The 13278-nt window shown below is 50.1% G+C and overlaps 1 protein-coding gene across 2 annotated transcripts; it reads right to left on the bottom strand.

The window, feature by feature from the left end:
* Positions 1-757: 757 nt before the first annotated feature.
* Positions 758-10195, bottom strand: LOC106848134 (transcription factor SPT20 homolog). 2 transcript variants are annotated; one of them, XM_070502700.1, is made up of 2 exons: positions 3484-10195; positions 758-1185 (listed from the first exon to the last, which is right to left on the bottom strand). In XM_070502700.1, the coding sequence occupies exons 1-2, from the start codon at positions 6212-6214 to the stop codon at positions 1142-1144; spliced, it is 2775 nt and encodes a 924-aa protein (XP_070358801.1). In that variant the 5' UTR covers positions 6215-10195; the 3' UTR covers positions 758-1141. The 2 variants fall into 2 exon arrangements, with proteins under 2 accessions (XP_070358801.1, XP_070358802.1); XM_070502701.1 differs by having other exon boundaries at positions 758-2922; positions 3484-10194.
* Positions 10196-13278: the final 3083 nt, after the last annotated feature.

The following is a 13278-nucleotide window of genomic DNA, read 5'->3' as shown; positions in this document are numbered from 1 at the left end:
ATTTAAAAACTGGTACTTGAGTCAATTATTGGAAAACGTCTAAGTATGTTTGGAAGGTGAACCTACATTTTTGATTGAAGATTTTATAAAAATCTAAATACAGATCAAATATTTCTGATGCAAATGTAGCAACCGAAGTAAGACAGGCTGTGTCTAAATTTAGATTTAGTAAGAATAAAAGAATGTAAAATGTCTCATTAAGAATTTAAAAATATTGATTACACGTGGGAATGATAATCTGTTGGATATATTGGGTCAAATAAATTATTAAGGGTAATTCCTCCTGTTTCATTTTACTTATTAAAATGTGGCTACTAGAAAATTTAAAATTACATATGGGGCTCACATTATATGTCTACTGGACAGCGCTGACCTAGAACCAGGGTAACACCTTCACCTGCAAGTATTCTCAAGGAATATAATCCTGTTCCCAAAGTCCCATGCTGTGACAGAGGCCCCCATTCTGCTGGACCTGTCCTGCTGTACTGGGCCCACCTGGTTTTTCCTGGACGCTCAGCTGTTAAGTCATAAAGATGCAGCCTGCACGGAACTAATTTCAGACGAAGAGTATGGATTTGACCCGGGGTAGTGACGAGCCTCCAGGTTCTCAGGATACTAAAATGAATGAAAAGTTTATTCACAAAACATAGCCAGTTAATATCCTCAAAGAGGACACTGCATCAAGTACCAACCTGGTTAGGATCATTAGGAGGAAATGGACAAAGACCAGCAAACCATAATCTGAAACAAAGCTGAATTTAATTGCTTGACTGAAAAGAGCGCCACATTGCTTGAGTACAAGTACAGCTAGTGTCTCCAGGTAGGACTTGAAAGGACCAGAAAGAGGGCAAAAGGGCAGAAGTACATCAAATGTGGTGAGGTTCTGAGTTCAGGTCTCTGGTTGGCTCCCGAGGCCGAGGAGCCTAAACTCTCTTCTGCAGCTGGTCGTTGCACTGCTTCACTTCTTAACAGCCCAGGCACCGTTCCCAGAGACGTCCAGGACGGGTCACATAAAGCTTAAATGGGCTCAGTGTCACTCGGGTGGCATACCTGACGCGTTTGCTTGAAGTCAACCGACATCTTCCCTTAAGAGGATCGGCAGCCCTTTAGTACAGCCGGGTTGCCTGAGTTCCCTGTCTCTTCATTCGTCTCTTTTGGAACTGCCAGACCAAATTTCCTTTTTTTCTTAGGGCAAAAGGCAGAGAAACATACATGCGTACTCAGAAAAATAAATTTTATATCGACAGGTTGCCTTTCAAAGTTGTAAGAAGCAAAATACAAGAGGCACTGAGACAAATACTTGCACACAATACTTCATCGCAACATTATTCACAACAGACAAGAGGTGGGCACAACCCAAATGTCCATCAGCACATGACCGGATAAACAAAATGTGGCATATACAACCAACAGGATTAAGCCATGAAAAGGAATGAAGTACTGACGCATGTTACACTGTGGACGAACCTCAAAAACGTTACACCAAGTGAAAGAAGCCAGACATCAAAGGTCACAGACCGTGTGATTCCATTTACAGGAACTATCTAGAATAGGGAAGGCCATAGAGACAGAAAGCAAATTGGTGGTTTCTGGGGCTGGGGGAGGGGAGGATGGCAACCGAGTGCTTAACAGCTACAGAGATTTCTTCTGGGGTGATGAACATGTCCTGAAATAGACAGAGGTGGTGGTTGCACCGACAGCGTATATGTAGCAAATGCCTCGGAACCTTACACTTTAAAATGGTTGTTCCTTATGTAAATTACACCTCAATAAGAAAAGAAAGGAAGAAGGGAAAAAAGAAAACACAAAAGCCCAGGGATCTCGAGTCCCACTGAAACCAGGAAGAAGGACGAAGAGGTGAGGGAGCAGGGGCTGCTGAACTGATGCTCCCGAAGTGAGGAAGGGGAGAGAAAGGACGAGAACGGGGTGGGTTCCACTTTAGAGTCTCACAAGGTCACCAGCACTTGAAAAGCAAACAAACAAAACTCAGTTCCAATGTTTAGCTCTTTGCTTTTCTGCGAATAACCCAGAGTCCTAAAAAGGGTAAATGATTGTATCAGGAGAGAAAATGAGATGTCTCAGAAGTGCCTTTTCAAGGCCTGTGGTTGAGGCCTGGAGGGGCAGCCGAACTGGGGGGAGTGGGGGCACCGAGCGCAGGTGGAGCCTCTTAAAGGGCTGGGGACACCCAGCGAGCATGTGCGCCCAATCCATTCCACACCCTGGGAGTCTCCAGGTCCGCAATACAAGTGGGACAAGCATTATTTTTTGGTAGTTTTAACTTTTTTTCAAAACACATTTGTAAAAATTACATTTCCTACACTGTGTACAAACCTTTTAAACTAAATAAACAAATACCAAAGTACATTCTTCTGAACATGTTTCAATATTTCACAGGTCGCTTCAGCACATATTTTGTACAGTGAAACCATTTTTCAAAAACTATGGACCTTCCGGTCACATCTACAACGTGGAGGAACCTTGAGGACATGATGCTAAGTGAGATAATCCAGTGACAAAAACACAGATCCTGTGTGACCCCACTTCCATGAAGGATCTGAAGCAGCCACACTCAGAGACAGGAAAGAGAATGGCGGTGGCCAGGGGCTGGGGGAGGGCACACGGGGAGCTGGTGCTCAGGGGACATAGAGCTTCACTTCGGCAAGAGGAAAACAGGCCTAGAAATCTGCTGGACAACAATGAGAATATACTGAACATCATGGAACTGCTCACTTAAAAATGGTTAAGGGGCCGGCCCCGTGGCCGAGTGGTTAAGTTCGTGCGCTCCACTTCAGCAGCCTGGGGTTCACCAGTTCAGATCCTGGGCGCGGACATGCCACCGCTCAGCAGGTCACGCTGAGGCGGCGTCCCACATGCTACAACTAGAAGGACCAAAAGCTAAGATATACAGCTATGCACCGTGGGCTTTGGGGAAAAGAAAAAGAAAAAGAAAAAAGAAGATTGGCAACAGTTGTTAGCTCAGGTACCAACCTTAAAACATTTTTCTAAAAACTCTCAAAAGAATGGTTAAGATGGTACATTTTATGTTAAATGTTTTTTAACTCACTTAAAAAATTTAAAAACTAGCCATCCTGTTAAAATAATACTAATTGTAACCTGATTGGTGTGGTGGTTTTCTTGTTTAGAGAACTTATAGGCCTCAGGAGTTTGAGCCTAGTTTGGAGTTGGGTACACGTTAGATCATGATGATAAAAACAACTATGTCAACAACCGCCCCCAAAGCAATGGCTTCAGCAAAACACCCCAGCTTATTAAACCTCTTCCTTGTTTCTAGGTGAAAAGCCTGGGGCAGCGCTTCGGTATCAAGCTTGCACATCTAATAATGGGAACGACTGACACATTAGAAAAACCACAAATGAACCAAAAACTCGGGACTCATTAGGCTCGATGCCCTGGGATTTGGAGAAAGAGAAAATAACGCACCTCAGGGTTTGGGAGGGGTTGGAGGGCCTCTACTCACTTTACCTTGTGACTGGCTTGCTGTCTGCGGGCGCCGACGGGGCTGACCTGTCTGGGCTGCTGCTGGTGCCACAGCCACTGGGGGCTGCAAGATTCTCAAGTGTTGTATCTGCAGCAGCTGATGCTGTGGCGGCTGCTGCTGCTGCTGCTGCTGCTGCAGGTGTTGTGGCTGCCATGGCTGCTGCTGATGCTGTGGCTGCTGCAGGTGTCGTGGCTGCTGTGGCTGCTGCTGCTGCTGCTGCAGGTGTTGTTGCTGCCGTGGCTGCTGCTGATGCTGTGGCTGCAGCAGGTGTCGTGGCTGCTGCTGCTGCTGCTGCAGGTGTTGTTGCTGCCGTGGCTGCTGCTGATGCTGTGGCTGCAGCAGGTGTCGTGGCTGCTGCTGCTGCTGCTGCTGCTTCTGCTGCTGCTGCTGCTGCTGCAGGTGTTGTTGCTGCCGTGGCTGCTGCTGATGCTGTGGCTGCTGCTGCTGCTGCTGACGGTGTTGTTGCTGCCGTGGCTGCTGCTGATGCTGTGGTTGCTGCTGACGTTGCGGCTGCTGCAGCTGCTGCAAGGCGGAGGAGAGCTGGACTCTCTGCAGAGGAAGGCTTTGCCCAGGTCTTTGCAGGGCAGGGACAGGCGGAGACAACACAATCACCTGGGGCTGCAGAAAACTTCCACTGACGTTAACGACAACAGCTTGCTGGGCACAGAAGGCCGTTTTCTGACTGGCTGAACCTTGTGCACTTGCAGCCTGTGACACTAGCTGCTGAGGATGCGAAGTGGAGGGCTGCTGACCCTGTAGCTCTGGAATCAGCTGATAGAGCTGCTGCTGCTGCAGCTGCCCAGGCAGCTGCTGGGTGTTCACAATGAGCGAACCTGGTGGAAACTGGAGCAGAGTTAAGGGCCTGGCACCTGGAGCATCTTTTAAAATCACTCGAACACCTACTTGAGAATTCGCTTGCAGGGCAGTGGGTGGCGCTTTTGGTGGCTGGCCTCTTAAGGGCAGGTTGCTGGGCAAGATTCCCGCGGGAGCTGTGGCCCGAGTGGCAGAGCCCTGCGAGGGGCTGGGAGCTCTCTCCAAAGCGTGGGTTCCGGGAACAGAATTCTCCACTTTGATGACCCTGACACCAACGGGGCTGACCCTGACCTGGGTGGTCACCGGTGTTTGTGATGAGCCAGCAGTGGACTGGGCGGCTGCAGGAAGCGTGCTAACTCGACTCACTTCCACAGGGGAGTTCTGGGGAAGACTTGGTGGCTTAGAAGCAGGAGCAGGAGATGCAGACTTATGAAAGCCGCCTGCCTGCTGTGGAGGAAAACTGCTGGCTGAGGAACTCGTGCCTGAGCTCGAGGGCAGCGTGACGGGCGGCGGTGGAGGTTGGACTTCCTCCCCCAGGACTGAGGCCTGAAGCAGCACGGTCTTAGGCCGTTCTGCTTCCTTCCCTGGAGAAAGTGGGCTGAGACTGGCTGAGCCACTGGAGCTGTGTGACACCTTGACTGGACAACTGCTGTTCTTCTGGACCAATTCCTCGGGCCGAATGACTACCGTCCCAGCATCAGTCTTCGACCCAGGCATGAAACTCTTTGAATGGTCACCTCTGGAGGCGTGGGGGGGAGACAGCTGTCTCTCATATCTGGCTTTTTTAGGTGACGTTTCTTTCCCAGAGATAAGTGGATCATTAAGCGAGCGCATGAAGAACATCTTTGTATCCCGGTACTGATCGCCTGCTTCCCATTCAAATACAGAATCATCTCTGACTTCATGGGCTGGCCAGCCTGTTGGCTGGGAGTCATAAGAGCTCACAGACTTCCTCCCTGTAGCATATTTCTCCACATCCACTTCAGAAGGTACGGCCAAGTCACAGGGTCTCTGTTCCCACACATCCACATAATTCCCTGCTCCAGAAATTTTGAGGTCATACTGCTCACCTGCGTTACTCTCTTTGCTTGGTTGGCAAGAAGTCAGTACCGTTAGCTCGGGCGGAGGTGGGCCATGAGACAGCTCCTGCTGCCGACTCAGAGCCGGGCTCGAGCACCTCTTGAAGCAGCGCTTCATTGGGTCAGCGTTCATCTTTTGTTTGTTATAAAGCAGACTGTTTGCAGTGCAGGCTACTGACACAGAAGGATCAAGACACAGTGGTTCAGCTGTGGCTAAGATCAGCTGGCTCTCGAGCAACAGTTTGTCCTCCTGGGTCCATGTCTGGCTGTCGCTGGTTAGGGACTCTACGTCGCAGGCTAACGTCTGCATGGTTGGTCGTAAGAGAATGTACCTGCTCTGGTAACCAGGGGCCTCCACGTCACTGGACTGCCTGTAGTCCCGTATTTCTGCGATGACGCATCCACAGTGAAAAACGTTCACCTGAGATTTTTCCAGGAGACCCACCAAAACAGGAGGTAATTCTTCTGCATCCAAGTACTGGAGCAGTTCCCCCTCTTCATAAGACAGTCGAATGGTCTCCGAATACGAGCCATTTTCTCCCCTGAGCATCAGCGAGTATCCCTGCTCTCCTGGGTGCAGATTGACCACTAAACGCGACAACGACTCTCTCTGAACAAGCTTCTCTAGCAAGTTCACGTTGCTTCGTAATTCCTCCGCAACCTCAGGCTCTCTGTCGCATTCTTCAACATATATGTCATACAGTTTCTCATAGACCGATTTTTCCCCTCTAGACGCGTACTTCCTTTTAGGAGGTCTCTGTTGGGCACTTTCGATGACACACGCCGCGCGATCCAGAGCTCGTTCTAAGGCGTGTTGCATCATCGCGTACGACAGGGGCCCTAAAAGAAGGCAAAGCCCAAGTGACGAGCCGGTGGAAATCCCGTCCTTCCTATAGATTATCTGCCTGCAAACGCCGCGACCCGAGGCGGAGCCACCGGCCTCGCTTCAAAACGGACCCCAGGAGACCCGCCCCAGGGAAGCGCCGCACGAAGTACTTGCGATCGGAAAAGCCGCCACGCGCTGGAGCCGCCACGCGCTGGAGCCGCCACCGCGCTGAGCCTCGTGTCGCTGGGGCCGGGCCGGAAGTGGATGGGAGGGTCGTCACCCCCCCACCTACCCCCTGCGGCGCCGCTGCTGCGCCTGCGCCCTCCCCGCCGGCGGGCCGCTGCCCCCTGCGGCGGCCTGCGGGCCGGGGCCGCGCTCCCTGCTGCGAAGGCTGCTTTCCCACCCGAGGCCTGGGCCCGCCGGGCTTTTTCTCTTCGTTCGCCATCAACAGCATGCACGTCAAAGCACAAGCAACCAACAAAGAAATCCATGCTTTTCTGCTACGCTTTTAGTGCATACGGTTTTCGCAGGAATGCAAGCGTCGGGAAAGCCGTGGAAGGCGGTCATTTCTTTTCTTGGCCGGAACTTCACCAGGAGTTGTTCACTGTTTTTAGAATCTCTCGTCCTCCATGGCAGGGCTGCTCCCGGTGTCCATCACCAGGTTAACGCCGCCAGAGAGTCCACATCTGTAGCTCCTGCCTACGCGGACGCTCACTGTACTCGCTGCAAGTGGCAGGATCCTTCACTGACGCTTCCAGTGATCTCCTGCCCACGGGTTTCATATAGATGTGCACAAAACGTGGCATTCGTATACGCAAGTACTGCCCCTTGATCTCCCTGTGTATTACAATAAGGGCATTTTGCAGGTTTTTAAAAAGTGGAGGGTGGGGGGTCCCGCCTGTGGCTAGTGGTGAAGTTCAGCTCCACTTCAGCAGCCAGGGTTTGGTTCCCAGGTCGACCTGCATCACTGTCAGTGGCCATGCTGTGGCAGAGGCTCACATACAAAGTAGAGGGAGATCGGAACTGATGTTAGCTCAGGGCAAATCTTCCTCAGCAAAAAATAAAATAAAATAAATTTAAAAAGTATGTGGGAGGAAGTTCCTTTGTCTATGAATTACAGTTCAGGATTAAACTACTTGTTTTAAAAGGTGATTTGCATCTGATGGGGTTGAGAACTATTGTTCCAGGCGACGGCAGTACATTTTAAATGATTCCTGTAGCTGTAGACCACAGCTACAGTCCTAATGATGGATTTGGAGAGATGTGATTGAGTCTTAGATAATTTATGAGCCATTGTCTTCCATTAGTTCCGTTGCCTTGAAAGCTGCCAGCCTTCTTGGACAAGTTTTTCAAAGAATCTCTTGGTGTTTAGATGCAGACATGATGATAGTACAATATTCCTAGTAAAGTCGCACAAATGAGAAGAATCCAAGACAAATTGCCAAAACTCTTGAATTACAGACTGCTAGAAAGTGTGTATTTTTTAATCGATAGCAATTATGATAATTACATGTTACAGTAGATACAGGCTATTGAGATAAGATTGAAAACTCCTAGACTGAGAGTCCCTTAAACATGCCTCTTGTTCAGGAACAGACAAGAATCATTTCGGACCGCCATACCAGTGGTTTGGGCGGATGGACACTCGTGGAGTGCCTCCAGGGGCTTGAAATCAGTTTCTTGACCCTTGTCAGCATGCCTTCCCTGTCTCTCTCTTCCCCGCACCTGTCCAAATTTAGGCCAAGCATGAGCCTGGGGAGCCGAATCCTACTTTGCTGTCCAGTAACCCAAACATCCAACTTGAATGAAGCGGGAAGTAGTGAGATGAACGTGAGCTCTGACCCTCATTCAAAGCACCGCCTTATTCTTCCAACTGGAGTAGATGGACTTAGCTGCCTCCCAGACCCTGGCAGGCTGCTCACCTACCATCCCGCTAGCTTCTGTCCTCAGGGGTTTGCTGTGTGTTGGGTCTGACAGAGTGTGAATCTGTAACAGTATTCCATTTGGGCAGAGACGCTAACAGAAAGGGAAAGCTCTGTTTTCTTGATCTGAACTGGAGATTTTGTTGGATGAGAAGTGGCATGGTGGCCCTGTGCCTGAGTCGGCTTGTCTTCCTCAAAACTGAAGAAGTCCCAGGGTTCTGCTGGCTGCTCCTGGCCTGCAGACTCGACTTCCCAGCTTCTTGTTGTGGCAAAGGAGCAGAGCGGGGACTTGGGTGAGGCAAGTGAGGGGCCTAGGGCACCAGATTGAAGGAGACACCCGCTCTCGGCGTGGTGCAAGTCCCATCAGGGCTGGCGCCCTAGCTGCCTCTCTTGCCTCGCCTTGTCCCGGCCCTGCACGTAGGCCCCACACCGCCTGGCGCCTGCCTCCTTCCCAGGTGCATCTCTGCCCTCTCTTTCCCGAGCTTTCTGTGCTCTGAGCATGGTCACCTTGCTGCAGAGAGGCCAACCCCTTCAGGGCTCTGTACCCTTGTCAAAGGCTGTGTCCTCTGCTCAGCGGTCCTCTCTGCTTAGTCAGCTGCTGGTCTGCACCGCTCACCTCCAACATCCTCTCCTGTCTCCAGGAAGCGAGCATCCTCTTGTGCCTCTGTCAAAGCACACTCACCACGTGCCTCGTTGGAGCCAGCTTCGCATTGGAAAGGCATTGAGTGTTTGCACTGTTTCTCCACACCCAGCCTCTGGGCTCCCTGAGGGCAGAGACGGTGTCTTTTCCATCTTTGTTTGGTCACCAACTCGGTCATTACTTGGCTCATGGTTGGCGCCATAGAATGAAGGAATGATTGACTCCACGCTCCCGTTACTTCAACTCAAGACTCATAAGAACCCTGCGAAGTAAATATTTCACCCCCTTTTTAGAGCTGAGAAAAGTACCCAGAGCCAGGTCTTCTGACTCTGGTGCTGTACCGTGCCAGGGCTTCTGAACCTTGGCACTGTTGACATTGCTTGTGGGGGCACGGGGGCTGTCCTGTGCACTGTAGGATGTTTAGCAGCATCCCTGTCCTTCCCACCAGATGCCCTAGCACTCGTCCCCAGCTGTGGTAACCAAAAATGGCTCCAGATATCGGCAAATATCCCCTGGGGGGTGGGGTAAAACCACCTCCTGGTTGAGAACCACTCAACTACCCCGCTCTGTAAACCGTGAGCGTGACCCAAACGCAGCCCCTTAGCTGACGTCCCAGGGTGCCTCCACCTAGTGGAGATGTGGATCTGCCCACTGTGTCACGGGATGGCCTGGAGCCTCAGTTGTTGTATCGATTGTGTCTTAGGTTGGGCTTCCTCGGGAGCACACGCTGAGACGAGGATTTGAGTGCAAGCAGTTTATTTGGGAGCTCAGCCCGAGAAGCACTGGGAGGGGAAAGGGGAGCTGCGTCAGGAATGGGAAAAATGACAGTGATAGGCATGTTTGTGAGCAGAAGACTACTGTGGACAACTGGTCCCTGCCGAGGACCTCTGGGGGACAGTACAGAACAAGCCTCCAGCTGTTCTAGCCTAGAGGGGAGGAAGCTGAGGTATTTATCCATCCGCTCCTCTCTCTCATTGGCTGAGGACAGTCCTGGGGGCACTATTCCCTGTCACTCCAGGTTGCCACATATGAGAGCCACCCCTGCTGATGTGGCCCCAGAATGCCCTCATTCAGAGACTCACAAGTGCTTGCAGTACGACTGCCCACGTGTGGAATGGCGAGTGCCACGGGCAGATGGGCAGAGCACGGGCAGCATCTGCTCCGCCAGGGCCGAAGGCAAGTGGGAGAAGTCAGCCATTCGTTCTTAGCGCTGTGGAGAAATGGGCTGTGTGCCGCATCTGGGCACATGGAGAAAGGAAACTGTATTCCATCCAAGTGAAATGGACAGTTTCAGGTGAGGTGTTTTTGTCAGCTCTTAAAGCCAACAGGGCCAAAGATGGAGGGTGTGGCCCACTCCTTCCTCCTCAGCAGGAAGAGGCCAAGGCGGCCTGGGCTACAGGTGCACCGATGGGACTCTGCATCTGGCTGTGTGCGTATTCCAGTGTGCCGTAGGTGGCCTGGCAGTGCTTATCATGGCTCAGCCATCCCCTTCACTTGAGCTCCCTAATTGCCTGGTCTCTCCACAAGGTGAGGCTTTTACCAAGTTTACTTTGACTGCAGGCCGTCCTTGGAGCCTGCAAGCACGTTGGAGAGCTCGTTATAAGGACTCCCACTGCTGCGCTTCCCTACAGCAGCTCAGGGGAGAGGCGCGGGCTGAGAAAACTCATCGCCAGACTAAGGTACACTAGAGCAAGAAGAGAGCTGAATTAATTGCAAGATAATTGACCTGATTTGCAATTAGCAAAGTGCGTTGTTGTATACCCATTGAGGTCTAGGTCTGGGTCTTTGCCACCTCTCCTGCTGCAGCTAATTAGAGGGACCAGCCAGAGAACTTGGAACTGCAGGAAGCAAAGACTGGAGAAAGTGAAGATACATCGCTTGTTGGTGTTACCTCGGGTTAACCCTCCATGATTTGCCCTGAAACTTAACGTGTTTCTCCTGTCCTCAGGCCCCAGCTGCAATAGCAAATCCCAGGGAATGTTGTAGCCCTGTGAGATTACGTGAGTGAAGCTCTCGCACAGCCTGTATGTCATTCCGTGCTTCCACATCTGTTAGTTGTTTATTGAATCAAGAACTCAGAGCCCGTAAGTGTTGCACAGCATATTTATTTTCCCCTTCCCTTCTTTCCTCCGTTTCGCAAACTCTGTCCCCCCTTCCCTTTCTTCCACTTGTGCATCCTTTTACCATTTTACTGAAAAATAAACGAAGTTGGGTTTTGTTCTGGTTTTATTGCTCTGTTAAGACTTTCATTCTACTCCCTGAAATACATAGCCATACCCTAATCATGGTTTCTCAACCTCTGCATTGTTCCCATTTGTCATGGGGGGCTGTCTTGTCCATTGTAGGATGTTTAGCAGCATCCCTGGCCTCTCCCCAGTAGACTCCAATAGCAGCCCTCTCAGTTAAGACCACCAAAAATGTCTCCAGACATGCCTAAATGTCCCCTGGGGGCAAAATTGTCCTGGCTAAGAACCGTAACCCCATGGACCACAAAACTGGGTTTGGAGAAATGAAGCAGCAGTCTCCAAACCACAAAACACTTTACACCTCAATTTCTAGGAAAGTTCAAATGATAGGTGTGAGTTTTTATTTTGTTTCTGTTTTTGCTGCAATTATGGTTTGCCCTGAATTATCTTGCTGATGCTCTAAATTTGCCGTTGGACATGGTGGATAGATAGAGTCCCTGGTCAGTGGGAGAGATGCAAATGAAAAGATCGTTAACTCTTTAGAAGGTAAATTTTCAAAAATAAACTAGTAGAGGTTTTTTTTTTAAATTCATTTGCCTGATAAACAGTCACTAAGCATGTCCATATTTTCTAGGTTTATTCAACAATTGAGAAACTTTGCTCATTTCAATAATTTTTCTTTGGTCTTCATTCACTATTTGCTGGTTCAGTGTATGTTCTCTGCACTTTATTTTTTTTTTGGTGGGGAAGACTGGCTCTGAGCTAAGATCTGTGGCCATTCTTCCTCTTTTTGCTTGAGGAAGATTGTCCCTGAGCTAACATCTGTGCCAATCTTCCTCTGTTTTGTATGTGGGATGCCATCACAGCATGGCTTGATGAGCAGTGTGTAGGTCCACACCCTGGATCCAAACCTGCAAACCCTGGGCTGCCAAAGTGGAATGCATGAAGTGGAATGCTACTATGCCACTGGGCCGGCCCCTGTCTGCACTTTATTTTGTTTGAATGTCAGAGCATCCCTGGACTCAATCTTTCCGCCATTTTTCTCTATTTGCAATCAGTCCTTCAATGACTACATCTACTTCCATGGCTTTAAGTACTATCAGTAAACAGATGCTTTCCGATTTTATGTCTCCAGCCTAGACCTCTCCCCTGAACTACAGACTCATAACATCCCTATTCAAAATCTCCACCTGGATGTCTAATAGGAATTTTAAATTTAACGTGTCCAAACCCAACTCCTGATCTTCCGCTCAGACGTGTTCATTTGGCAGCGTCTCAGTGGGGTTCGATCTGGGAATTGCAATCACTATGAGTGATGAGGAATAACGGGTTTATTTATAGGGCCCAGACTTCACACAATTGTGGGAGAAGCTACAGAAGTAAAGGTATGGAAGAGGACAGTTGGAGGATCAAAGAAAAGTCACAAATCAGGGACCACAAAGGGAAGCTGGTGAAGAAGTCTATGGAGGGCTGTTGCCTCTGCATCTAGGGGCAGGCCTGATACTGCTGGAGGTTGGTAGAGCAGGCAGGCAGGAAGGAAAGCTGGGCATGAAGCAAGAGAGAGCAAGGACCAACTGGAACCTACAAGGACTAGCTGGAACCAGTAAGGGCAAACCCGTGTCTGTCTCTCACTGCCTCTAACCTTGATGATGCAGGTGACCTGCAGAAGGCATTCGCACCCTTTGCCATGGAGCTGCACGTGCACCTGGCCCAGGACTCAGAGAAGCTGAAGGAGGAGATTCAATGGGAGTCGAAGATGCTGTGGGCCCAGCTGCTGCTTACCCCCCAACAAGGGGAGCCAGTAGTTCAATGACAATGTGTGTGAGCTGCAGTGACACCTGGCTGTCTGCACTGACCTTCAGAGTGTAATGGCTGCTGCTTCATTTCTGCCTTGCAGATCTCGTGAAAATTTTCCTTTTAGTCAGCCCTAACTCAGAATCACACAGAGAAGGGAATTCCAGGAAACATAGTCCGAGTCTAGCTAAGTTGACACGCTACAAAACCACCAGAGCAGTCTTCCCCATCTCAGTTAATAACAACTCCATCCTTCTAGTTGCTCAGGCCAAAAACCTTGGAATAATCCTTTTCTCTTCTCTTTCTCTCTTCCTCCCTACAGCCAACCTGTTGGTGCATCCTACACGCTTTATCTTCAAAATATATTCAGAATCCAGCTACTTCTGCCATGTCCTCAGCTACCACTCTGGGCAAAGGCACCATCGTGTTGCCTGGTTTGCTGCAGTAGCTTTCTAAGTAGTCTCCCTCCTTCTACCCTTGCCCTCCTACATTTTATGCTCAACACAGCACCTAGAGAAA

Source organism: Equus asinus, chromosome X (genome assembly GCF_041296235.1).
Source record: "Equus asinus isolate D_3611 breed Donkey chromosome X, EquAss-T2T_v2, whole genome shotgun sequence".
Lineage (NCBI taxonomy): Eukaryota > Metazoa > Chordata > Mammalia > Perissodactyla > Equidae > Equus > Equus asinus.
This window is presented reverse-complemented; position numbering and strand designations above follow the sequence as displayed.